Genomic DNA, 27019 nt, shown 5'->3' with positions numbered 1-27019 from the left:
CACTTATACAGATCAAGTTAAGAATTTAGTAGACTTCCCATCTATTTCACTTCCACCAAAGAATATCAACCATACTCCCAGTAACCACATAACAGAAATTAAAAAACCAACCAACCGAAAAACCTTTCATGGTCATTTTGCATTCTTCATCACAATAAATTATTTCATATTTTTAAAGTTATGTTTTAATTCTTCTTAGATTTAAAAGAATTTCTGTTGGAAATTTAAATTTTCAAGTAGCTCTGATGCTTAAGGAAGCTTAGCCATTATTATCTTTTTAGAGATAAGTGAGGTTCAGAGTAGGTATCAGCTCATACTCAATCTCACACACATAATATTGCAGTCTCTCACAGTTTCTAAATTCAGATCACAACCACACACTGTCTTCCATCCAGATCTTAACTTGCATAAGTTGCATTCTAACACACACAAAAACACCTTTACCAAATCTCTTGCATGACCTCCCACTCAATCATACTCAAAACATCAAAGTCACAACGTTATAATCACCAGCCCTTTTACTGCCATATGCAGAGAGTTGGGTACAGTTACAAACCACTTTCACATACTTCATATATTTCACTCAACAGCCTCTCCCAGTGACAGGCTCAAGTGCAAACCATCTAATATACATAACAGAGAATCAGACACAGAAACACAACCACATGTTCTTACAGATACTATATTTCCTCACACTTAAGAGATGGAGCTTCTGGCCTCAGCAAGATTAAAAATCTTTACCGTAGATTTGTCCCTTATCGCAGATAATCGTACTAGTTTCCACCCCTCTGGATTAATTCCAGCCTGTCACACACACTTAGACACACAATGTCACCTCACACCTACCCCCCGCCCCGCCACACGAACGGCTCAGGACCAGCTCGCCTGCCCCAGGGATCTGTGATTCATCCACTGGGTCCCTCCTAGTTCCAACAAACCAGCTTCCTGCCTTTGCTGGTGAAATTCACCTGCGGACACTCGCCACACCCAAACCCTCCTGGTAGTCATAGGTGGACCCAGCACTGACAGCCTTCCACAGAATGCGTAATCAATCACACGGTCTCAAAGCACCACTCACAGGTAAGTCATGTCACATTATGCCACCTCACAATCACTGCACGTGGCCGAGCTCACTGCTTGAACCTACACGAATATGTAGCACATTCACTTTCACATACAGATTTCCTCACGCATGACACCCTCACAGTCGGTGTCTCATAATCATCTGGCTCTCGATGAGACGCACCCCCGCGTACGTAACGGACGCACAGAAAATACATCTCGCATCGCAACCGCGGAGAGAACCATCCAGAGGCTGGATCTCTCCGCACCAGACAACAGTTCTCTTAAGCCAGCTGCCCGCGAACGTGCACATTGTAAGGGTGGGGACAGCCACCGTGTCAGGCTTGAAATCCGTCCTCAGAGAAATCTGAGGTTCCGAATACAGACCCCAAACCCGGGTATGAGCCACGCAAACTGGGTGGTTGTGGCGTCACTGCACGCCCGAGTGAAACAGCGCAGGTGCGGCCGGAAGTCGGGCGGAAGACCTACCTCTTTAGCCTCCCGGGCTCCTTCCTCTAGGACTAAGTTTCCCAGAGGACACGGCTTTCCAAAGCTACTTCCGGTCAGAACGTCGGTTGAATAGTCGGCCGCAGAGGCAGTTAAGGGCTTCCCCTTACGGGTAGAGTAGGCAGGGCTCGGTGGCGGCTTCGCCGGGAAGTCCAATCAGAACTTGGACCAGAGCTCCTCCTGAGGATGCTGAAGGTGAGGAATCCTGTAGCCCCAGGACCGGGCAAGAGAAGTGTCTGGAGTGTTAGGCCTCTTAGTGCGGGAGCAGACCTAGGGAGAGTAGATTAGTCTGCGTGCGTGACGGAAATTAGTGTCATGACTAAGGATATTTGGCTGTTTGTTGTGACAGCAACTGGATTCGTGCTTTTGTGACCGTTGTAATTTTGTGCATTGGCCATATGTGTAAATGGAGTTTGTATGTGTTTATGATCATGATTGCGGGTGACTATTTGTGCAAGCCCCATTTACTTACATAAAAGAAAAGCACATTTACACAAACCTTTAAACACAGGCTCACCGTAATCAGGCAGTTAGGAAGACATTCCAGTAGTCACCTATAGATTCATAAACACGTCATAAAGCCAAAGTCGCATAATCCCACCATCCCCCCCGTGTTTATCATCATCACACAACCTCAAAGTGACTTATATAGTTAAAAAAAAAAAAAAAAAAAAAGAAAGGAAACAACAAACAACTAACCGTATGCCCACTTAGTCGGTGTCCTCCACAGTTATCTGAAGAGCTCACACACATCACCAAGAATCAGAGAAACATAGTCTTCATGGTCACAGACAACATCTACTCCACATCACACTCAAGGTCACACAAAGTTTGAGCTTCCAGAAAAGCCTAGTATCATAATTTTTCTCTACCTCACTACTTCTGCCATTCCCCTTAGAAACACCTCGAATTGGAGGAAAGAATAGCACTGTTGCACATCCAAAAACAGTGTCTAAGATGATTAGGTGCTGCATCTTACCTGAAATTTTCACATTAACCTTCAAAATTCCTTTGTTATATTACTTCATTTAAAGTAAAAGTTATCTATAATTCTCCAACCACTCTGAACATTTTATTGCAAATGTTTTCACCCTCCTTATGTACATACATATATGCTTATGTTCATGAGTATTTTTTCCCAAAGATTACAACACAATACACATTGTTTTGTAATTCCTTATTAAAAGATATTTACGTCTTTTTTGCCTGTATTTAGGGATAAATTTCAGAAGATTTTCCAGGATGTGGTTTTTTAACTTCTCACCCGTACTTCAAACTAAAGACTCAAGTATTTATTTTGCTCCGGACATTTTTGTTCTATTTCTTCTTTTCAGTGTTGCTTTAGTGTCTATTTTTGAAGTTCCTGTTATACAGGAATGTTAGATATAACCAAAGATCTGTTACATCTTTTGAGTCATTTTCTCTTTCCCTGACCTTTTCATAAGGTCCATTTCCTTTTCTTTTTCCTCTTAATTCAGTGAGAATCTGCTCAGGGTAGGTCTGAGCAGGCCAGTTGGGTCGATTTTATCATAGTGTTGGGACACTGATTTGCCTCTCTAGATCCCTCCTGCTAAAGAGCCTGGGCCCAGTCTTTCTTGAATCCATAGCTGGATTCTCTCCTTGCTTTGAGTAAGGTTGGGATTTGTTCATCTTTTCTCTGATCTTTTATGCATGTGTGTATGGGGTCTGGGAGTAGGAGACGTGAAGTGGGGGAAATGTCATTCTAAGTTAGCACATTGGGAGCTCAGAGGCAAGATCATCTCATGTTTGTTTTTTGTTTATTTTTAAACCCCTCTCATACAGCAACACTTTCTTTGGACTGTGAATTTCTTCTAAAGTGGAACTAAGAAGACAACTAATAAATACATTGAATTCTAAAAAAAAAGCCATGGCCCATGTAAGTTGTTTTCTTGTTCCTCATTGAAGTAGTCCTCTTTTTTTCCTATAGGTCATGTGAATATTTGCATTCTTCATCCTGATATTGTTACCTAACTGAATATCACACAGTAACTTGCCAGTGAGTGAGTAAGTGATTGTACCAAAAATATAGGATCTTCCTTTTATGCCCATCTCCCTAACCAGTTTATATACTCATTCAATAAATCATTACTTATTTCCCATATGCTGAGTCTTCTGCCAGAATAAGGAAAGAACAGAAATAATATCCTTTTGAGGGAAATATTGATGTTTCTCTTGTCAGAACTTTGGTTTGATGAACTGATTTAACAAATATTTATTGAATACCTACTATGTGATAGGCATTCTTTTAGGTAACTAGGAATAAATCAGTGGGGGGTAAAAATCAGACACATACAAATCATTCCTTGTGGAACTTGACTTGTAATGAAAGAGACAGTAAATAATCAGCTTATATAGTACAAGACTTAAGACACAAATATATGTATGTGCATACATATGTATATATATACATTTTATATATATATATATATATATATATATATATATATATATATATATATATATATATATAGTCAACTCTCCATATCTCTGGGTTCCACATCTATGGATTCAAACAACTGTAGATTGAAAATATTCAGGAAAAAAAATTCCACAAAGTTCCATAAAGCAAAACTTGAATTTGCTTCATGCAAGCAACTATTTACATAGCATTTACACTATGTTAGGTATTATAAGTAATCTAGAGATGAGTTAAAGCATGTGGGAGGATGTGTGTAGGTTATACACAAATACTATGCCATTTTACATGGGACTTGAGCATCTGCAGCTTTTGGTATCTGCGGGGGTCCTGGAACCCATACCCTGTGAATACCAAGGGATGACTATGTATACGTAGTGAACAAAATAATTTTATGGTAAAACTAAGACAAAAGAGCAAATATATGTCTTATCAATCAATAACTGTATATGAGTTCTTTTTGTTTGTTTTGTTTTAATTTTAATTTTTGGGTGCGTTGGGTCTTTGTTGCTGCGCGCAGGCTTTCTCTAGTTGCAGCAAGTGGCGCTACTCTTCGTTGCGGTGCGTGGGCTTCTCACTGCAGTGGCTTCTCTTGTTGTGGAGCATGGGCTCTAGAGCACAGGCTCAGTAGTTGTGGCTCATGGGCTTAGTTGCTCCGTGGCATGTGGGATCTTCCCAGACCAGAGCTCGAACTCATGTCCCCTTCATTGGCAGGCGGATTCTTAACCACTGCACCACCAGGGAAGTCCCTGGATATGAGTTTTAACATACCTATTAAGAGAAAAAGTCTTTCAGATTGAGTCACAAAGAAAATTCAACTCTCTGCATCGGACGCTTAAGTGATTCAGTGATTCAGAAAGTTTAATAAAAGGATGGACAGATTATACCAGGCAAATGGAAACTAAAGGAAAACATACTAAACTTCAGGCCACATCACACCATTAAACATGGCAAAGAGGGACTTCACTGGTGGTCCAGTGGTTAAGAATCCGCCTTCCAATGCAGGGGATGTGGGTTCCATCCCTGGTTGGGGAACTAAGATCCCACATGCTGTGGGGCAACTAAGCCCACGCCACAACTAGAGAGCCCGTGTGCTGCAACTACAGAGCCCATGCTCTCTGGAGCCCGCACACCACAACTACAGAGCCCATGCGCTCCGGAGCCCATGTGCTGCAAGGAAAGATCCCACGTGCTGCAACTAAGACCCGACACAGTTCTAAATAAATATAAATAAATAAATAAATAAATAAATATATTTAAAACATGGCAAAGAAGGACACTACATAATTCTAAGGTGTAAATTTCAAAGTGAAGCTAAAATAGTTGTGAATTACCTACATATAAAATATTACAGCGACTTTCCTAAAACAAATAGAAAAGCAGATAGAAGAAGAAATAGATACTTGCCAGCAGTAGGGGACATTAGTTAACCCTCTTAGTCAAAGTCAAGACAAGTGGACAAAATTTAGTTAAGAATATTGAAGTACTAAATCACATACTCCATCAAATCTATCTTACTCATATACATTAAATGCTAATAGTAGTGGATATGCATTTTTAAAGTATCCATGGACCATTCAGAAAAAAATGACAAAATATTAGGCTGTAGTAAAGCCCAAAAAGTACAAATTATAGACAATATTCTCTGAACACAGTGAAATACAACTAGAATTTAATTACAGAATCAGAAAAATTGTTATGCTTACCAGCAGTTTATAAAATCTGTCTTAGTAACTGCTGAATCAAAGAAGAAATATAATCTAAAAAGTGAAAAATTTCTCATCAGTGATAGCACTACATATTGGAACCCATGGAATTTAGTTAAAGCAGGACTCTAAGGGAAAAGTCATAGATTTAAATGCTTCTAACAAAAAATAATGAAAATATGTAAGTTAAAAATAAGTAGAAAGAAATCTGGTAGGGATTTATAAAGATAAAAATTACATGTGTTACAAAACAGGAAAAAATTATAACTAATAAGATAAATCAATAAGTTAAATCACTAACTTATGAATCATGAATGAAAAGAGAGAAAGCACAAATATACTAAACAAAAAGGGGAAAATCCACAGAAACAGGAAATTCAATAGACTCTTGAAAAAAATACTTTATTTGATTCTTTGCAAATACATTTTATTTATTCACATATATACCATTTTCAACTGCTCTCTCTTCTTGAGATCTGAATTTCTGTTTGGTATCATTTCTTTTTGTCCAGAAGACATTTCCTTAGCATTTCCTGTAGTTTGTATCTTCTGGTGACAAATCCTCTCAGCTTTCTTTATGTGAAAATGTCTTTATTCCTCCTTTATTTATAAAATAAGTCAGGATTTGCATCCTCCTCCTCTATTTTCTGGAAGAGTTTTAAAAATAGAATTAGTATTATTTATTCTTTAATTGTCTGATAGAATTCACCAGCAAAAAGCATCTGTGGTAGGCAGAATAATGAGCCTCCCTCAAAAAAAAAAACCTGTCTACATGCTAATCCTAGAACCTGTGAATAGATTACCTTATGTGGCGAAAGAGACTTTGCACATATGATTAAATTAATGCTTTTTAAAAAATAAATTTATTTATTTATCTATTTATTTTTGGCTGTGTTGGGTCTTTGTTGCTGCACGCAGGCTTTCTCTAGTTGCAGCAAGTGAATGGTGGCTACTCTTCGTTGCGGTGCACAGGCTTCTCACTGTGGTGGCTTCTCACTGCGGTGGCTTCTCTTGTTGCAGAGCATGGGCTCTAGGCACGCGGGCTTCAGTAGTTGTGGCCTGTGGGCTCAGTAGTTGTGGCATGCGGGCTGTAGAGCGCAGGCTCAGTAGTTGTGGCACATGGGCTTAGTTGCTCCGCGGCATGTGGGATCTTCCTGGACCAGGGATTGAACCTGTGTCCCGAATTGAATCCTGCAGGCGGATTCTTAACCACTGTGCCACCAGGGAAGTCCCCCAAATTAATGCTTTTGAGATGGGGAGATTATCTTGGGTTATCTGAAGAGTCAGGGTCAAAAGAGGATGTGAGTACGGAATATGCATACTTCGGTTAAAAAAATGCAACATTACTGCCTTTGAAGATGGAGGAAGGGGGCCACGAGCCAAGGCACGTAAGTAACCTCTAGAAGCTAGAAAAGGCGAGGAAATGGACTCTTTCTTAGATCTGCCAGAAAGGTGCACAGCTCTGCCAACACCTTGATTTAGTCTAGTAAAACCCTTGTTGGACTTCTAACCAACAGATCATAAATTTGTTGTTTTAAGCTACTGCATTTGTGGTGGTATGTGCAGCATCGGTAGAAAACTAATACACCATCTGAGTTTAGAGTTTCTTCATGGGGAGACTTTAATTTCTTTAATAGATAAAGGGCTTTGGGTTTCTTTTTTCTTGAATTAGTTTAGTAATTTGTGCTTTTCAGGGAATTAGTTTATTTCAACTTAGATGTCAAATTTATTGGCATAAAGTTGTTCATAATATTCCCTTATTATCATTTTAATGCCTGTAAGATCTACAGTAATGCACACTGTTAAATTCCTGATATTGATAATTTATGTCTTCTTTTCTTGATCAGTATACTAGCAGCTTGTCAATTTTATTGGTCTTTTCAAAGAACCAGCTTTTAGTTTTACTGGTTTTTCTCTCTAGTTTGCCCTTGCTGCTTTACTGATTACTGATCTTATTTATTTTTTCATTTGTTCTGTATATTTTAGATTTAATTTTCTCTTATTTTTCTAGCTTAAAATTCCCTTTCTTCTTTCACCCATGGGTTATTTAGAAGAGTGCTCTTTAACTTCCAAATATTTGGGGACTTTTTCAGATCTTTCTGATAGTTCATTTTTAATTTAATTTTGTGGTGGTCAAGGAACATACTCTGTAATTTCTATCCTTTTAAATGTATTGAGATTTGTCTTATGGCCCAAAATGTGGACAATTTGGTGAATGCTCCATGTGCAATTAAACAAAAAGGGTATTATACTGTTGGGTAGAGTGTTTATCAGTTAGATCAAATGTTTGTAGTGGTGATCAACTCTTCTATATCTTTACTAATTTTTTTTGTCACTTGGTCTATCAATTACTGAGAGAGGACAGTTGAAATTTCCAGATACAATGGTGGATCTGTTACAGTTCTGTCAATTTTTGCTTTATGGTATTTTGAAGCTGTGTTATTAGGTGCATACATATTTAGGATTGCTCTATCCTCTTGACCAATTGACCCCTTGATCATGAAATGTTCCTTTTGGTAATATTCTTTGTCTTGAATTCTGTTCTCTTTATTAACATAATTGATTCAGCTTTCTTTTACAGTTTTCTTCATGGCATATCTTTTACCGTTTTCTTCATGGCATATCTTTTTTCCATCCTTTTATTTTAACCTATTTTAAGTGTATCTCATATAACAACATATACTTGGTTCTACTTTTTTACCCAGTCTGACAGTCGCTGCCTTCAAGTATCTACACAGGGTTTAGCAAACTATGGCATGCTGGCCAAATCCAGCCCGCAGCCTGGTTTCCTATGGCCCTCAACCTAAGAATAGATATGCATTTCAGGAGGGTTATAAATAAGTAAAGAAAAAAGAATATGTTATAGGGACTATATGTGATCCACAGAGCCTAAAATATTTACTACCTGACCCTATTCAGAAAAGTTTTGCTGACTTCTAGATAAACCATGTAAATTAAATGTAATGATTATGTTTTAATCTATCATCTTATCATCTATCCTTTCTTCCTTTTTTTCCCTATTTTCCTGCCTTCTCTTGGACTAATCCTTTATTTTTTAGTATTCCATTTATCTCCATTATAGGATTATTAGCTGTACCATTTTTGTTTTGTTTTGTTTTATTGTTTTGGGGGTTGTTCTAAGGTTTCCAATGTGATTTTACAAACAAAAAAATCTTACTAGATCTTCCAATAATTTTACACAACTTCATACATAATTCAAAAATCTTAAAACTGGATATTTCCATTTCCCCTTCCCATCTTTTTTTACTACTGTTATCATATATTTTATTTCTAAATACTTTTAAACCACACATGCCATTTTTTCTTTTTTTCTTTCTTCCGTTTTTTTTTGGGGGGGTGTGGTGTGCCATGCAGCTTATAGGATCTCAGTTCCCTGACCAGGGATTGAACTCGGGCCATGGCAGTGAAAGCCCAGAATCCTAGCCAGTTGGCAACCAGGGAACTCCCAGTTTTTTTTTCTTTAAATGATCAATTATCTTTTAAAGAAATTATGAGATGAAAACAATATCTTTCTTATTTACCTCCGAATTTATCATTTCTGGCACTCTTCATTTCTCTGTGGATAGAAGTTTTTAACTAGTATAAATTTTTTCCACCTGAAAAACTTCCTTTAACATTTTTTGTAGCACAGGTTTGTTACTCTCAAAAAAAACCCAACAGCAACAAAAATAAAACTCCAAGCTTTATTTCACCTTCATTTTGAGGGATTTTAATTGGAAATAGAATTATAGCCTGACAGCTTTCTTTCAGCCTTTTTTCTTCCAGTTTTATTGAGATATAATTTACATACAGCACTGTTTAAGGTGTACAGCATAATGATTTGACATACATGCATCATGAAATGATTATCACAATAAAGTTAGTAAAATCCTTCATCTCATGTAGATACAAAAATAAAGAAATAGAAAAAAATTATTTTTCTTGTGGGAACTCTTAGGATTTACTCTCTTAACAACTTTCATAAATAACGTTCAGCAGTGTTAATTATATTTATCATGTTGTACATTAAATCCCTAGTACTTATTTATCTTATAACTGGAAGTTTGTATCTTTTAACCACCTTTATCCAATCCCCCTCCCCACCCCCTGCCTCTGTTAACTGCAAATCTGATCTCTTTCTCTATGAATGTGTTTGTTTGTTTTTGAAGTATAACTGACCTACAACACTATGTTAGCTTCTGTTACACAACATAGTGACTTCGTATTTTTATACATTTCAAAGTGATTACCATGATAAGTCTAGTTACTGTATGTCACCATAGAAGAATATTACAGAATTATCTACTATATTCCCCACACTGTACATAGCAGTCTTTCTTTCTTCCTCCATCTCTCTCTCTCTTTCTCTCATTATTTTAGGTTACTGATCTCTCAAGTTCAAATGCATTTTTACCAACTCTGCATGTTTTACACCCTCCCCCAACTTTTCCTGTTTTTATCATATTTTATATTTTTGTTTTGTATATATATCCCTTAACTACTTAATGCAGATATAGATGATTTTACTACTTTTGTCGTTTAACTTTCCTACTAGCTTCATGGCTAATTTACTACCTTTACTGTATATTTGCCTTTACAGGTGAGATTTTTTTCCTTCTGTAATTTTCATGTTCCTAGTTGTGGCCTTTTTCACTTAGAGAAACATTTTTGTAAAGCTGGTTTGGTGGTGCCGAACTCTTAGCTTTTGTTTGTTTGTAAAGCTTTTGATCTCTCCATCAAACTGAATGAAAGCCTTGCCAGGTAGAGTACTCTTGGTTAGGTTTTTTCCTTTCATCACTTTAAATATATCATGCCACTCCCTTCTGGACTGCAGAGTTTCTGCTGAAAAGTCAGCTGATAGCCTTATGGAAGTTCCCTTGTACGTAACTTATTGCTTACCACTCTGTTTATCCAATCTTCTTCTGAATTCTTTGAACATCTTTACAGTCGTTACCTTGAACTCTCTATAGGGTAGATTGCCTATCTCCACTTCACTTAGTTGTTCTTCTGGGGTTTCATCTTGTTCCTTCATTTGGAAGATGTTTCTCTGTCACCTCATTTTGCCCAGTTGGCTGTTTTTATTTCTGTGTTTCTGATAGATTGGTTACCTTTCCCAACCTTGGAGAAGTGGCCTTTTGTAGGAGACGTCCTCTGTGTCTCAGCAGCGCTCTCCCCTCTGGGCACTAGAGCTATATAGTCTAGGGGTGCCCCATATTCGGGCTGCGTGGGTCCTTCTGTTGTGGTGGGCTGACTACTGTGGGCAGTCTGGTAGGTGTGGCTGGCTCCTGGTCCAGTTGTCTGCCAGGCCTTGTCTTATGCAGAGGCTGATGGGCACTGGTTGTCAGAGCTGGATCATGAGACTGCTGGCAGTGGGGCCCACTGGTGGGTGGAGCCAGGTTCTGGAGTGAAGATTGTGGGGCTGAGGGTCCCAGATCTGGTGTCGGCATGCTGGTGAATGGGACCAGTTCCTGACATGGTTCGCTGCAGGGCCCATAGCTGCTACTGGCCTGCTAGTGAGTGGGGCATACAAAGGTTATGAAAGGAAGAGGTGCTCTGTCCATCTTTGGAAAATATAGTCTGCACTGGGTGTTTACTAAAGAATTTGCATTAAAAGTAAAAATGCTTAGTCATAATGAGGGAGAAAAATCATCAGGTCCATTTTCTGAAGATGGAGATTTTTATAGGAAATTTTGGAAAAATTTACAACTATTTAACTTAGTTGGGAACCTCTATTTATTTTCTAAGTTTCTAGATGAGTGATTAACAGAAGTTTTCCACCCTATGTTAGAGGATGTGTGTGCAGAAATTGAATTAAGAGTATGTGGGCACTCTGCTTTAGTCTCAATAAATTTATTTTTGACCCATAGAAGCTTCCAGCCTTAGCCTATATACTCACTGTGCCATCCCTTTCCTGCAGTGCCTTCTTTTAGCAGTGCTTCTTCCTTTTGAAAAATGTTTCTTATAATTTCAAAAACAGTACTGTGATTTGTCATTTTAGGGGTTGGTGATGTTCAAAGATGTGGCTATAGATGTCTCTCAGGAGGAATGGGAATGCCTGAACCCTGCACAGAGGAATTTGTACAAAGATGTGATGTTGGAGAACTATAGCAACTTGGTTTCACTGGGTAAAGTTATCTGTCTCTAATAATTCAGAATCTGTTTCTTAGAATTTCTGCTTTCTCCACTATGAATTTTAGGGCTACCTTTCAAATAACTAGATGAATTTTCTCTTTGTGTAGAAATGAGCACAGCCAAGTGGAGTTGCACCTTCATTTTCTCTATCCTCACATCTTACTCTGGTCCTTTCTTATAATTGACTTTCTTCCTTGAAAATTAAGGAGCAGAATTGAAATTCTGTACCATTAAAGCATAACATAGTCAAAGAAACCAGGCTTTGTCTTTTGTTTCACTTGCACTGTGCTAAATGTGCAGATGCACTAGCCTAGATAAAACTAAGCACATGGGTCCTGGGTGCAAAGCTCTTTAGCCTTCCCAATTAGTGTAGTAATGGACTGAGTCAAGAAATGTCATTTACATTTACAGCTCAGATGAACACTATTCTATTTACTGCAACAAATGTAAACAATTTGCTTTTGGAAGTTACATTTTAAGAACTTTACATTTAACATGGAAAAGTATCTGAGAATAAGTATTTCAGGAAACTCCTTTTTTTCCTCAAAGGAAAATAAGGAGTGAAAGCTTATATAACTTAAATAGCATTTTACCATCTATTTGTTTGTTTTGTTTCTTATGATCCTGAGTTTACCTGTATATGAGAATTTGACTTTTCTTTCTTCTCTAGACCTTATCAAGTAGCATCTTGTCCTGTAGGTTTTTGAAAATAAATTCTGAAACACAGTATTTGAATACTTTCATTTCCACCTCATCTCCATTTCTTTTCTTATAACCAGGACTTTCTATTTCTAAGCCAGCTGTGATCTCCTCATTGGAGCAAGGGAAGGAGCCCTGGATGGTTATGAGGGAAGTGGTAGGAGAACAGTTCCCAGGTGAGTGAGCTATAATCAGGAAGCAGAAAGTTGTTGTGAGGAGTAGGCCAACTGGTAAGAATGTTGGTTATATTAAGGTTATAAGGTTAATGTAAGGTTGTATTAGACAGAATAATTAGGGAAAATCTGATTTCAAAACTTATCGCAGTGTTACAGTAATCAAACAATGTGGTACTGGCATAAAGACAGACATATAGATGAGTGAAATAGAATAGAGAGTCTAGAAATGAACCCTCATATATGACAAAATGATTTTAGATAAGAGTGCCAAGACCATTCTATGGGGGAAAGGACTGTATTCTTAACAAATGGTGTTGGGGAAACTGGATACCCACATGCAAAGGAATAAAATTCCTTATGCCATATACAAAAATTAATTCAAAGTGGATCAAAGAACTAAATCTAAGACCCCAAACTGTAAGACACCTAGAGAAAATATAGGGGAAAAACTTCATGACATTGGATTTGGCAGTAATTTCTGGGCTATGATACCAAGGCACAGCAAAAATAGACAAATGGGAGTACATCAAACTTAAAAAACTTCTGTTCATCAAAAGATGCAATCAACAGAGTATTAATTTTTTTTAAAAATTCATACAAGTTGCTTTGCTTTTTAAAATATTTTTTCCTTTTTATACATTTTTTTAAATGTTATAAAGACATTTTTAATCTAGTAGTGGATCGAGAACATATGAATATATTTTCTAATAAAATATTTAGGAAAAATTAATTGATTAGAAATTGTGAAAATTAAAGTAAATGACTACATTGAGGAGATGGAGATGGTAGAGCGATGATTAGAAAGGAAGGAGTAGGACCCTAGGAAAGTATAGGGTCCTGAAGGCCAAGAGCATGTTTATTCCACAAGTTAGAGTAGGGGTCCCCAACCCCTGGGCTGCGGGGGTTGAGCTCTGTTGATTGCATCTTTTGATGGACCCGTACTGGTACTGGTCCACGGCCTGTTAGGAACCGGGCCACACAGCAGGAGGTGAGCAGAGGGAGAGTGAGCGAAGCTTCATCTGCCTCTCCCCATCGCTTGCATTACTGCCTGAACCATCCCCCACTGCCCCCGGGGAAAAATTGTCTTCCACAAAACCGGTTTCTGGTGCCAGAAAGTTTGGACCGCTGAATTAGAGGTCTTTGATGATGTCTAACTCATAGTACTCCAGAGCTATGAAAAGAGTATATTTCTGTTGTTTTAAGTCACCTAGTTTGTGGTACACTGTTACGTTGACTCTATGAAAAGAGTATGTTTCTGTTGTTTTAAGCCACCTCGTTTGTGGTACATTGTTACGTTGACTCTAAGAAACTAATACAGAGGTGAAACATGGAAAAATGATAGATACTTTCCTAAATGTTTTGCTTTCATGTAAGTTGTTATATATATATTTTTTTACTAAGTTTTGATACCTGGCCAGGCCTCTCCTTTTGCATATATGGTGTGGTGATTTCTTTTTAAAAGTTTTAACCTTTAAATAGTTATAGATTCACAGGAGGTTGCAAAGAAGTGTACAGGGAAGTTCCATGTAACTTTCCTCCAGCCTCTCCCAGTGTTAACATCGTACACAACTATAGTACAATATCATACTGAAAAATTGACATTGGTATAATCCATAGAAGTTACTCAGATTTCACTACTTATATACACACTTATTTGTATATGTGTTTCTGTGCGTATGTATAGCTCTATGTAGTTTTATCATATATAGCCTTGTATCAGCACTACAACAATCAAAATAGATAGTACCATTACCACAAGACTCCCTCCTATTATCTCTTTATAGCTACACCCATCCCTTTCTCCCTTATTCCTAACTCTTGGTAACCATTAATCTATTCTACATCTATGTAACTATGTTATTTCATGAAGTTACATCAATGGAACCCTGCAGTATGTATCCTTTTGAGATTGGCTTTTTTCTTATATCTTATATATATATATATATACATATATATGTATGTATGTATAACATGAATGTAAGGAATATGTATATATACACACATATGTAAACACATATATATATGTTCCTTACATTCATGTAGAAGTTTGTACTTGAAAATAAGTCTGGGATAAAGCTCAAGTATGCAATCGCTGGTTTGTAAGGTAAGCTCATTTTTAGTTTTGAAAGGAACTGCCAAACACTAGCAATGTGAATGATGCATTTCACCGAACCCTAGTCAGCACTTGATGTTATCAGTTTTTCATTTTAGCCATTCTGATAGGTGGGTAATGATATTTCATTATAGTTTTTATTTGAATTTCCTTAATAGAAAATCATGTTTATTTGCCATCTGTGTATCCTCTTCAGTCAATGTCTGTTCATGTCTTTTGCCCATTTTATGATTTGATTGTTTGAGTGTTTTTGCTGTTGAGTTTTCAAAGTTCTTTATGTATTCTTTTGGGTTGACCAAACAGTTCGGTTTTTTCTGTAAGACGGTTCTAGTGTGCTTAGTTGTCTTTAACTTCATTCGAAACAATTTTGTTAGATTGTATTATGATACCTGTCATATCAGAGTACATTTTTTTAAAAAATCAAAATTGGTGAATTTTTGTGTAGCCATTTTGATACTGAAGATGGAAGAAAAGAAGCAACATTTTTGGCATATTATGCATTATTATTTTCAGAAAAGTAAAAACACGACTGAAATGCAAAAAAAGGTTTGTGCAGTGTATAGAGAAGGTGCTGTGACTGATCGAACGTGACAAAAGTGGTTTGCCAAGTTTCGTGCTGGAGATGTCACACTGGATGATGCTCCAGAGTCGAGTAGATCAGTTGAAATTGATAGCAATCAAATCGAGACATTAATTGAGAACAATCAATGTTACACCACATGGGAGATAGCCGACATACTCAAAATATCCAAATCAAGCGTTGAAAATCATTTGCACCAGCTTGGTATGTTAATCACTTTGATGTTTGGGTTCCACATAAGTTAAGCGAAAAAAACCTTCTTGACCGTATTTCCGCATGCAATTCTCTACTTAAAGGTAATGAAAGCGTTCTTTTTTTCAAACAAATTGTGTCGGGCAATGGAAAATATATACTGCACAATAATGTGGAATGGAAGAGATCATGGGGCAAGCGGAGTGAACCACCAAAGGCTGGTCTTTATCCAAAAAGGTGATGTTGTGTATATGGTGGGATTGGAAGGGAGTCCTCTATTATGAGCTCCTTCCAGAAAACCAAACGATTAATTCCAGCAAGTGCTGCTCCCAATTAGACCAACTGAAAGCATCACTCAATGAAAATCGTCTGGAATTAGTCAACAGAAAATATATAATCTTTCATCAGGATAACGCAAGACTGCATGTTTCTTTGATGACCAGGCAAAAACTGTTATAGCTTGGCTGGGAAGTTCTGATTCATCGACCGTATTCACCAGACATTGCACCTTCGGATTTCTATTGATTTCAGTCTTTACAAAATTCCCTTAATGGAAAAAATTTCAATTCCTGGAAGACTGTAAAAGGCACCTGGAACAGTTCTTTGCTCAAAAAGAAAAGAGTTTTGGGAAAATGGAATTATGAAGTTGCCTGAAAAATGGCAGAAGGCAGTGGAACAAAACGGTGAATATGTTGTTCAATAAAGTTCTCAGTGAAAATGAAAACTGTCTTTTATTTTTACTTAAAAACCTAAGGGGGCTTCCCTGGCGGTGCAGTGGTTGAGAGTCCGCCTGACGATGCAGGGGACGCGGGTTCGTGCCCCGGTCCGGGAAGATCCCACATGCCGTGGAGCGGCTGGGCCTGTGGGCCGTGGCCGCTGAGCCTGCGCGTCCGGAGCCTGTGCTCCACAACGGAGAGGCCACAACAGTGAGAGGCCCGCGTAACGCAAACAAAACAAAACAAAACAAAAACCTAAGGAACTTTTTGGCCAACCCAATAGATAGGCCTTTGTTGGTTACGTGACTTAAAGAAATAATTTCTCCAAGTCTATAATTTGTGTTTTCATCCTTTTAACAGGGTCATTTGCAGAGAAAGGTTTAATTTTGATGAAGTCTAGCCTTTATTCATTTTTTAAATCTTATGAATTGTTGAGGTATTTTGTTGTTGTTTTGTTTGTTTTTGGTTTTTGGTGTTAAGTCTAAGAACACCACCTAGTCCTAGGCCCTAAAGATTTTGTCGTATGTTTTTTTCTAGAACTTTTATAGTTTTACATTTTCTATTTAAATCTGTAATCCATTTTGAGTACCTTTTTGTAGAAGATGTGAGACTTCAGGTCAAGGTTTAACTTTTTGCCTATGGATGTCTAATTCTCCATCACCATTTTTTATGGACAAGTTATCCCTCCTCCGTTGAGTTGCTTTTTCACCATTATCAGAAATTAGTTGAGCACATTTGTGTGGCTCCATTCCTGAGATCTATGTTCTGTACCATTGATCTTTGTAACTATTCCTCTGCTAGTAACATACTTCTGATTACAGCAGTTATATAGTAAGCCTTAATATTGGAAAGAGTGATTCTTCCCACTATATTATTTTCCAAAAAAAAATTTTTGGCTATCCCTGGGGCCTTTTTCTTTGCATATAAATTTTAGAATAAGTTTGTCTCTATGTACAAAAAAACTTGCTGAGATTTAAACAGGAATTATGTTAAACCTATTGATGAAATTAGAGAATTAACATCTTTACTCTGTTGAGTCTTCCAATCCATGAACACAGCATTTCTCCAAGTTTTTTTTCCTTTGATTTCTTTTATTAGCATTTAATAATTTTCATCATATATTATCTGTACATGTTTTGTTAATTTTTTACCTAAGTATTTCTTTTTTTTAATCTTGCAGCATTTGTAAGTGGTATTGCATTTTTATTTTGGTTTCTTTTTGGTCATTGTCAGTGTACAGAAATTCGGCCAATTTTGTATGTTAATCTTGTATTCTATGACGTTACTGAATGCACTTACTAGTACTGGTTAGTACTAATACTAACCAGTACTAATTTTTCCTTGTAGATTCATTCTTGTAGACAATCATATAATCTGCAAATAGTCTTTTTTTTTCTTTTCCAATCTATGCCCTTTCTTTTTCTTGCCTTTTTGTTGGCTAGAAATATGTTCTGTGTTGGATAAGAGTGGTAATAGTGGACATCCTTGCCTCTTTTCTTAATTTTAGAGGGAAAGCATTCAGGGGTAGGTCTTTTGCCATTAAGTATGATGTTAGCAGTAGATTTTTTTTGTATATGCTGTTTATGAGGTTGAGGAAGGTCCCCTCTCTTTTTAATGCCCTGAGGGTTTTTTAAAATGAATGTTAATATGGTCATGTGATTTTTCTTCTTATTTGTTGGTATGATGGATTACATTGATTTTTGAATGCAGAATCAGCCTTTCATACCTGTAAAAATTCCACTTAGTCATGATATATTTTTCCTTTTATTCACTTCTGGATTTGATTGGTAAAATTTAATTCAGGATTTTTTCATCTAAGTTCATGGGAGATACTGGCCTGTAGTTTTCTCTTTGTGTGTGTGGCGGGGGCAGGGGGTGGTACGTGTGCACACGCACGTGTGTGTGTGCATGCTGCCTTTGCCTGCTTTTGGTATAAGCATAATAATGGCCTCATAAAGTAAGTTGGGAAGTGTTCCCTTTTCATCCTTTCGTGGAAGAAATTGATGTGAATGTGTGGTAAAATTCATCAGTGAAACCATCTGGACCTGGATATTTCTTTTTCAGGATCTCTTTTAAATTATAAATTCCATTTCTATAATAGTTATAGGACTATTCAGATTACCTATTTCATCTTGGCTGAGTTTTGGTAGTTTGTGATTTTCAAGGAATTGGTACATTTCTTCTAAGTTGTTAAAATTATGAGTGTAAAGTTATATGTGGTGTTCTTATTATCATTATGATGGATTATATATAATTATATATATATATCCATGTATATAAAGGATATACATGTCCTTATAATCCTTCAAAAAATTTTTTTTCTTTGAGACTTTTAATTTCACCCATAGATTATTCAGAAGTGTGTTATTTGGAGGTGTTTGGAGATTTTCTTGTTGTCTTTCTTTTATAATTTGATTTTATTATGGTCTCATGTGAAAATTAGAGGGAGCTGTCTACAGGATTCTTCCCTCACTTCTGACATCAATTGCAATTTCAAGGGTTTCCGAGACCACCCTTACGCTTGATAATTCACTAAAAGGACTCATAGAACTCACTGAAAGCTATCATTCTCACAGTTACAGTTTATTACAGCAAAAGGATACGGATTAAAATTAGCCAAGGGAAGAAGTACATAGGGCAGAGCCTAGGAGAGTGCCAAGTGTGGAGCTATCCATTGTCCTCTCCCAGTGGAGTCATTGTCAGTGCTAAATTTTCCCATCAACTATGTGTAACAATATGCATTTGGGCATGTTGCCAAATAGAGAAACTCACCTGAGTCTTAGTGTCCAGAATTTTTATTGGGGCTCCTTGTTGGCTACCCATGTGGCTGACCTTTAGTTTCCAGCCTCTCAGGAGGTAAAGCTGATACCTTTAGTCTCCAGTCTTTTTGGAGGAAAATTGTTGCCACATATCTCAAACCTTCAATTATAACTTTGTATCTCTTTTCCTCTTTATTTTTCTATAGCATTTTTTCCATCTGACTTACTAATTCATTTACTAATCATTTATTAGATGTTATCCCAGTAGAATGTAACTCTATAAAGGGATGCATTTTTGTTTGTAATGATATTTCCCTTTTCATTCCTAAGATTGGCTATTTGTACCTTTTCTCTCTTTTATGAAATAAAAATTTATTTTGAATTAATTTTAAACTTATGGAAGAGGTGCAAAATAACCCCAAAAAATCTCCCATATGCTGTTCACCTAGATTCACCAGCTGGTAATATTTTTGCCATATTTTCCTTATTATTTCACTTAAGTCTCTTTACCCTAAATAGTTATCTTTCCTAAGAGCAAGAATATTCTCTTACATTTCATAAATTCGGGAAATTTTACATTTATCCAAATCTATTGTCTCATTTATTGTCTGTATTATATTCCACAAATTATCCAAATATTGTCCTTTTCACCTGACTCAGAATCTCACATTCCATTTCTCTTTACTTTAATCTGAAAAGTTCCTCAGCCTTTCTTTGGATTTTATGGCTGGTATTTTTGAAGAATACTGGCCACTTTTATAGAATGTCCTTCAATTAGAGTATGTTTGTTGGTTCTTCCAGATTAAATTCAGGCTATACATTTTTGGCAGGATTATTGCATTGGTGACCTATCTTTCTCAGTGTATTATTTAAGGAGGCACATAATGTCATTCTGTCCCATTATTAGTGTTGTTACCTTTGATCACTTGGTTTGGGTGGTGTTTGCCAGGTTACGCCATTGTAATTTTTTTCTTTGTAATTAACATTTAATCTGTGAGGTAGTCTATTTTTCTTGACCAGTCTTGTCAGAAATCCTATTATATATTTGTTTCTGTTTTATTTATTCTGCCTATCTTTGTTTTTTACTTTATTCTACTTTTTGAGGTCTCAGTTTGCTATTCTTCTTCTAACTTCTTGAAATCGATGTTTAGATGATTCACTTTAAGAATTTCCTATTTCTGTTTGCATTTAAGGCCAAAGATTTTCCTCTAAATTTGGCTTTAGTTGCATCCTACACGTTTTGGTAAGAGGGGTAGAGAGAGCCCAGGGGATATAGGACCTTATAGAGCATTATAAGAATCTTTTTTTCCTAAATGTGATGGGAAACTATTAGAGGCATTTGAGAGCAAAAGTTATGTGTTGTCACTAAGATATGATGTGTTTAGTGGAACAAGAAAGAGAGCAGGTGACCAATTTGAGAGTTACTGCAGTAGTATAACAATGGTAGCTTAGACTGTGATAGAAGTGGTGGTGACAAATGATTATGTCATTATATATATATTAAAGAACAAGTTTACCATGCTTGCTAATAGACTAAGTTGAGTAAGAAGAAAAAATCTAGGCTTTTGGCTTAACCTATTGGTAAAAGATGGTTGCATTTACCGAGATGGGTTAAGCTGGAATATGAATGAATCTAAAAAAAGGGATTTGAAAGTTCTCTTTGGACATGTTATGGTTGAGGTACATATTACATATTTACATGAAGATTTCAACTAGGCAATTAGATGATAAATATGGAGCTTAGGGGTAATATAAAAGCTAGAAGTATAGACATCAAAGGACACAATTAAGTGAAAATGCAACCTACGGAATAGGAAAAAATATTTGTAAGTCACATATCTGATAAGGGGTTAATACCCAGAATATATAAAGAACTACCAAAAACAAAAAACCAAACAGCTCAATTTTAAAAATGAGAAAAGGATTTGAATAGATATTTCTTCAAAAAAGATATGCAAATGACCAGCAAACACATGAAACTATGCTCAACATCACTAGCCACTGGGGAAATGCAAATCCAAACCACAGTGAAATATCACCTCACACCCATTAGGATGGCTACAGTCAAAAAACAGGTATAACAAGTATTGGTGAGGCAGTGGAGAAACTGAAACCCTTGTGTTGGTGGGAGTGTAACATGGTTCAGCCACTGTGGGAAAAGAGTATGGTGGTTCCTCAAAAAATTATAAATAGAATTACCATATGATCCAGCAATTCCACTTCTGGATACATACTAAAAGCACCAACTTAAACAGATACTTGTACACACATATTCTTAGCAGCATTACATACAGTAGCCAAAAGGTGGACGCAATCTAGGTTTCATCAAGAAACAAATGGAGAAACAAAATGTGGTGTGGTGGTCGTGTGTGTGTGTATGTGTGTGTGTGTGTAATCCTGAAACATGCTGCAACATGAATGAACCTTGAGGACGTTATGCTAAGTGAAATAAGTCAGTCACATTCAGAATAACAACAACAAATACTGTATGACTCCAGTGATATGAGGTATCTAGAGTAGTCAAATCCAAAGAAACAGAAAGTAGAATGGTGGTTGCCAGGAACTGGAAGAGGGAAGAATGGGGAGTTATTAATGGGTACAGAGTTTCAGTTCTGCAAGGTGAAAAAATTCCGGAGATTGGTTGCACAACAGTGTGCACATACTTAACACTACTGCCCTAAACACTTAAAAGTGGGTAAGATAGTAAATTTTATGTTATGTGTATTTTATCATAATTTAAAAAAAATTTTAGAGGTATAAATTTAAGACTTAGCATTATATTATTTGTATTTAAGCCAGACTGCTATTAAGGGAAAGAGTGTAGATTGAGGGCTGGCCAGAGCCTGAGTTCTGGGACATTCCAACATTTAGAGGTCAGGAAGTAGAGGAGAGTTCATTAAGGAGAACTGAATATAAGTAGAGAGGTAGGAGGATAACCAGGAGAATATGGTATACAGGAAGCAAAAGGATTGATCAGTTGTGTCAGATGCTACTAATGAGTCAAATAGAGTGTTGACTGGCATTTGAGCACTGATTTTGGTAAAGTAATTTTGTTAGTTACTTTAGCTAGAAATGTTTCAACTGAGCTATGGGAGTTGAAATATTTATTGGAGTGAATTACAGAGAAAATGACTAACATACAAAGTCATTTGATATAACACAGAGTCAGGGAAAGGATGGTCTTTTCAGTAAGTGGTGCTGATATCTACTGAAAAATAAGAATCTTGATTTCTACCTCACACTAGGTGGATTAGAGATCTAAATATGAAAGGTAAAATAGTAAAAGCTTCTGGAAGATTATATGAGTATATTTTTATGAACTTGGGATTAGACTATCTTAAAACTAAGAATTTCTGTTTATCAAAACATAGTATTAAGAGAGTGAAAGGGCCAGCCCCAGAGTGGGAAAAGATACTTACATTATGTAGTTGGTTATATCCAGAATAAATTAAGAATTCCTACAAATCAAAAAGAAAAATACAACCCAGAAACTACCCAAATGTCCCTCAACTGGAGAATGGATAAACAAAATATGGTTATCTGTACAATAAAATATAACTCAGCCATAAAAAGAAATGAAGTACTGATATGTGCTACAGCATCACTGAACCTCGAAAACATACTAAGTGAGAACAGACACAAAAGGTCACATATTGTATGATTTCGTGTTTATGAAATTTCTCAACAAATTCAGAGACATAAAGCAGATTGGTGGTTGCTGGGGTGGGGCGAGGAGGAGAATAGAACATGATCATGGGTGTGAGGTTTCTTTCTGGCATGATGAAAATATTCTGGAATTAGAGATTGGATGGTTGCACAACAGTGGAAATGTACTATAAATTACTGAATTGTATGCTTCAAAATGGTTAAAATGGTGGATTTTATATGTATTTTATTGCCCCCCAAATTAATAAAAATGGACAAAACACCTGCATAGGCAATTTATTAAAGAAGATATCCAGTTGGCCAATAAACATATGGCAAAGTATTCAGCCTGCAAAATTACAAATTAAACCACAATCCAGTATCACAACACATCTGCCAGGATGCTTAAAAGAAGATTGACAATAACAAGTGTTGCTGAGGATATGAAGAACAGGAACTCTTTTAGAGTTTGATGGAATTGTATATTATAAAACTGTTGCATAGTGTCAACTGAAGCTGAACAAATCCATATCATCTGATGCAGTAATTTCACACGTAGCAGAAAGGAGTCCTGTTTCCACCAAAAGAAATGTGCACGGATGTTGATAGCAGTACTAACCATAATAGCCAACAACTGGAAACAACTCAAATGATCACCATTAGGAAAATGGAAAAATAAATTGCATTAGCATAGAATGCTTTATGTAGCTGTTGGTCTCAAACAGTTCAATGGAAGGCTGTATTAGCTTGGATATAGGTTTGGCTGTATGTGACAGAGACCCTCAAATAATTGTAGTTTAAACTATATAGAGGGTTAATTTTCTCTTTCATTAAAGTCCAGGCTGGAGTGGCAACTCTGTTCTGCAAAATCATCTGTGACAGACATTACATCAAATGCACATTGCAGCTGGCTTTGCTGAGGAATCAGAAGAATAACGGATATAGGGTGTGGGCAAGCTGGCTCTTAAGAAAGTTCTCAGGACTTCCCTGGTGGTGCAATGGTTAAGAATCTGCCTGCCAACGCAGGGGACATGGGTTCTATCCCTGGTCTGGGAAGATCCCACATGCTGCAGAGCAGCTAAGCCCATGCACCACAACTACTGAGCTTGCGCTCTAGAGCCTGCGAGCCACAACTGCTGAGCCTGCATTCCACAACTACTGAAGCCCATGCACCCAGAGCCTGTGCTCTGCAACAAGAGAAGCCACCAAAATGAAAAGTCTGTGCACTGCAACGAAGAGTAGCCCCCGCTCACCACAACTAGAGAAAGCCCATGGCAGCAACGAAGACCAAGGCAGCCAAAAATAAATAAATAAAATTTTTAAAAAATTAAAACAAAAAAGTTATCAGAAGCTACTACATAATACTTCTGCATTTCTTTAGGCGGAATCGTTACATGGCATATTCTGCTGCAAAGGGTCCTGGGAAGTGCAATGTTTATATTGGGCAGCCTGTTCTCAACTAAAAACCAAGGGTTCAATCAGTGTATAAAAGGGGAATAATAGATGTTTGGGGACAACTAGCAGATATCACATAATCCTTTGGCCTGGTGGAGAGTGTTAAGATATACAGACTCTCGTAGACTCTGATTCAGGTGATCTAGAATGTTTTGTAAACATCCATAATTGCAACAAATTCCCAAGGTGATTCTGAAGTGTATCAAAATTTCAGAACCACTGACTTGACTTGTTAATTAACTCCCTCACTTTTCTTTCATGAGCTTTCATTTCTTTGCATTCTCCTTACTCTATTTTCATTCAATTGCATGATGGTATTTAAGAGCTCCCCAAGCCTTTCATTTCTTATGTGAATTATTTTCAATTCTCTCTCTTTTCTACCAGAGATATTTCAATTCTCTTGTAACACAAAACTAGCAATTAAAATGTGTTTCTTATCTTTCAGACTTGGTGTCCAAGTGTGAGTCCAAGAAGTTATCTCCAAAAAGAAACATTTATGAGACAGAATCATCCCAATGGGCTATCATGGAACCATTTAAAAGCCATAGTCCTGAGAAATCCATTTTCAGAGATATTTGGGCATGCAAAAGTCAGTTTGAGAGACAACAGGGAAAACAGAAGGGCTATTTCAGGCAGTTTATTATCAACCATGAACACATGCCCATTTTTAGCCAACATATTTTCTTCACTCAGGAATTTTATAATAGACAGAATATCTTTGAATGTAAAGAATGTAGAAAAAACTTCAGTTACCATTTATTCTTTAGTCATCACAAAACTCATTCTAAAGAAAAACTTTCTGAATGTAAGGTATGTGCAGAAATTGTTGATACATCATACCTTACTAAACAACAGAGAATTCAAAATAGTAACAAGTGCAGTGAATGTAAGGAATGTTGGAAGGCCTTTATTCATTGCTCACAACTTAAACAACATTCGAGAATTCATAAAGGTGAAAAACACTATGAATGTAAAGAATGTGGCAAGGCCTTTTATTATGGCTCAGAACTTATTCTACATCAGAGAATTCACACTGGTGAGAAACCCAATGAATGTAAGGAATGTGGGAAGGCCTTTATGCAGCTATCACAATTTACTCAACATCAGAGACTTCATACTGGTAAAAAACCCTATGAATGTAAGCAATGTGGGAAGGCTTTTATTTGTGGCTTTCAACTTACTGAACATCTGCACTTCCATACTCGTGAGAAACCCTTTGAATATAAAGAATGTGGAAAGACTTTCAGGCATCAATCATCCCCTACCATACATCAGAGACTTCATACTCATGAGAAAACCTATGAATGTAAAGAATGTGGAAAGGCCTTTAATTATGGCTCAGAACTTATTCTACATCAGAGAATTCACACTGGTGAGAAACCTTATGAATGTGAGGAATGTGGGAGGGCATTTAGGCAGCGATCACAGCTTACTCAACATCAGAGACTTCATACTGGTGAAAAACCCTATGAATGTAAGCAATGTGGGAAGGCTTTTATTCGTGGCTTTCAACTTACTGAACATCTGCGACTCCATACTGGTGAGAAACCCTATGAATGTAAAGAATGTGGAAAGACTTTCAGACATAGATCACACCTTACAATACACCAGAGAATTCACACTGGTGAGAAACCCTATGAATGTAGAGAATGTGGAAAGGCCTTTAGCTACCACTCAAGCTTCTCTCACCATCAGAAAATTCATTCTGGCACAAAACCTTATGAATGTAGTGAATGTGGGAAGGCCTTTTGTGATGGTTTACAACTTACTCTACATCGGAGGATTCATACTGGTGAGAAACCCTATGAGTGTAAGGAATGTGGGAAGACTTTTAGGCAGTGCTCACACCTCAAAAGACATCAGAGAATTCACACTGGTGAGAAACCTTATGAATGTATGATATGTGGTAAGGCCTTTAGACTTCATTCACACCTTATTCAACATCAGAGAATTCATACTGGTGAGAAACCCTTTGAATGTAAGGAATGTGGAAAGACCTTTAGCTATCATTCAAGCTTCTCACACCATCAGAGAATTCATTCTGGGAAGAAACCATATGAATGTGGGAAGACCATTAATCATGGCTTACAATTTAATGTACATCAGACACTTCATACTGTTGAGACTTGAATAAATTTTCCTCTCTCCCCATCCTAGTCTAGCATCATGAAATTATTTTTGGAGATACACTTTTTTTTTTCTTTAAGGAAAATGTTGGTAAAATACTGGGTTTCATTAGTATTAATTTAGTTTAGTAATCTTTGAACTCTTTTTTTTCAAGTGGGAAAATGGAAAAGTTATTAAAAGGAAAAAAATTGCTCTGTTATCAGTGCTATTTCTGAATTATTGTAATGATCAGTACTGGAAATAAATTTTATAAAACTATTTGTTTTCACTGAAACCAGTGAAGTGGGGCAGAAATAAAATGAAAACAATTTCTTCCCCTCCCACAAATCCCTGAAATAACCAATATGTGTGTGTGTTGCTTCTTTCTTCGTGCTCGAACATATCTGCATATATGAAGGGTTTATTGCATGTCTGTGAAAGGATTTACCCCCTGTAGTGACATATTTCGTGGCATTTTGCCCTTTACACTTAAATAATCATGGACATTTTCCCAGGTCAATACTGTTGATCTGACTCATTCTTTCTAAAGTTTCAAAATATTTCTAGTATGGGATGTATGCCAGTATTTTGAGCCATTCCCTACTGTAGATATTCAAATTGTTTCTACTTCTTTTTCACCAGAAATGATCATGCAATAAACATTCTTAGGTTGTCATTCTTATGTTTCTATTGGTAGATTCCCAACCATGAAAGTGTGTGTCTGTTCTGATGTT

The 27019-nt window shown here is 36.8% G+C and overlaps 2 protein-coding genes across 4 annotated transcripts in view; both read left to right on the top strand.

Moving 5' to 3' along the window:
* LOC131744965 (zinc finger protein 260) overlaps positions 1–27019 on the top strand; it is a 141461-nt gene that overhangs the window by 11313 nt on the left and 103129 nt on the right. The gene's annotated exons all lie outside the window — the stretch shown is intronic.
* ZNF461 (zinc finger protein 461) lies at positions 1618–26335 on the top strand. Of its 3 annotated transcripts, none has more exons than XM_059045015.2 (5): positions 1618–1764; positions 3373–3466; positions 11711–11837; positions 12624–12719; positions 24625–26335. In XM_059045015.2, exons 2-5 carry the CDS (start codon positions 3458–3460, stop codon positions 26307–26309), a joined length of 1917 nt encoding a protein of 638 aa, XP_058900998.1. In that variant the 5' UTR covers positions 1618–1764; positions 3373–3457; the 3' UTR covers positions 26310–26335. The 3 variants fall into 3 exon arrangements, with proteins under 3 accessions (XP_058900998.1, XP_066875163.1, XP_066875164.1); XM_067019062.1 differs by having other exon boundaries at positions 11690–11837; XM_067019063.1 differs by lacking the exons at positions 11711–11837; positions 12624–12719.

This window comes from Kogia breviceps, chromosome 18 (assembly GCF_026419965.1).
Source record: "Kogia breviceps isolate mKogBre1 chromosome 18, mKogBre1 haplotype 1, whole genome shotgun sequence".
Classification (NCBI taxonomy): Eukaryota; Metazoa; Chordata; class Mammalia; order Artiodactyla; family Physeteridae; genus Kogia; species Kogia breviceps.
The sequence above is the reverse complement of the archived record's forward strand: the minus strand, read 5'-3'. Positions and strand labels throughout refer to the sequence as shown.

Bases quoted from the DNA above. Each gene is read 5' to 3' on its own strand.
- ZNF461 (XM_059045015.2), top strand. The intron at 11,838-12,623 runs GTAAAGTTATCT...TCTTATAACCAG, and splicing joins TAGCAACTTGGTTTCACTGG to GACTTTCTATTTCTAAGCCA. The intron at 12,720-24,624 runs GTGAGTGAGCTA...CTTATCTTTCAG, and splicing joins GGTAGGAGAACAGTTCCCAG to ACTTGGTGTCCAAGTGTGAG.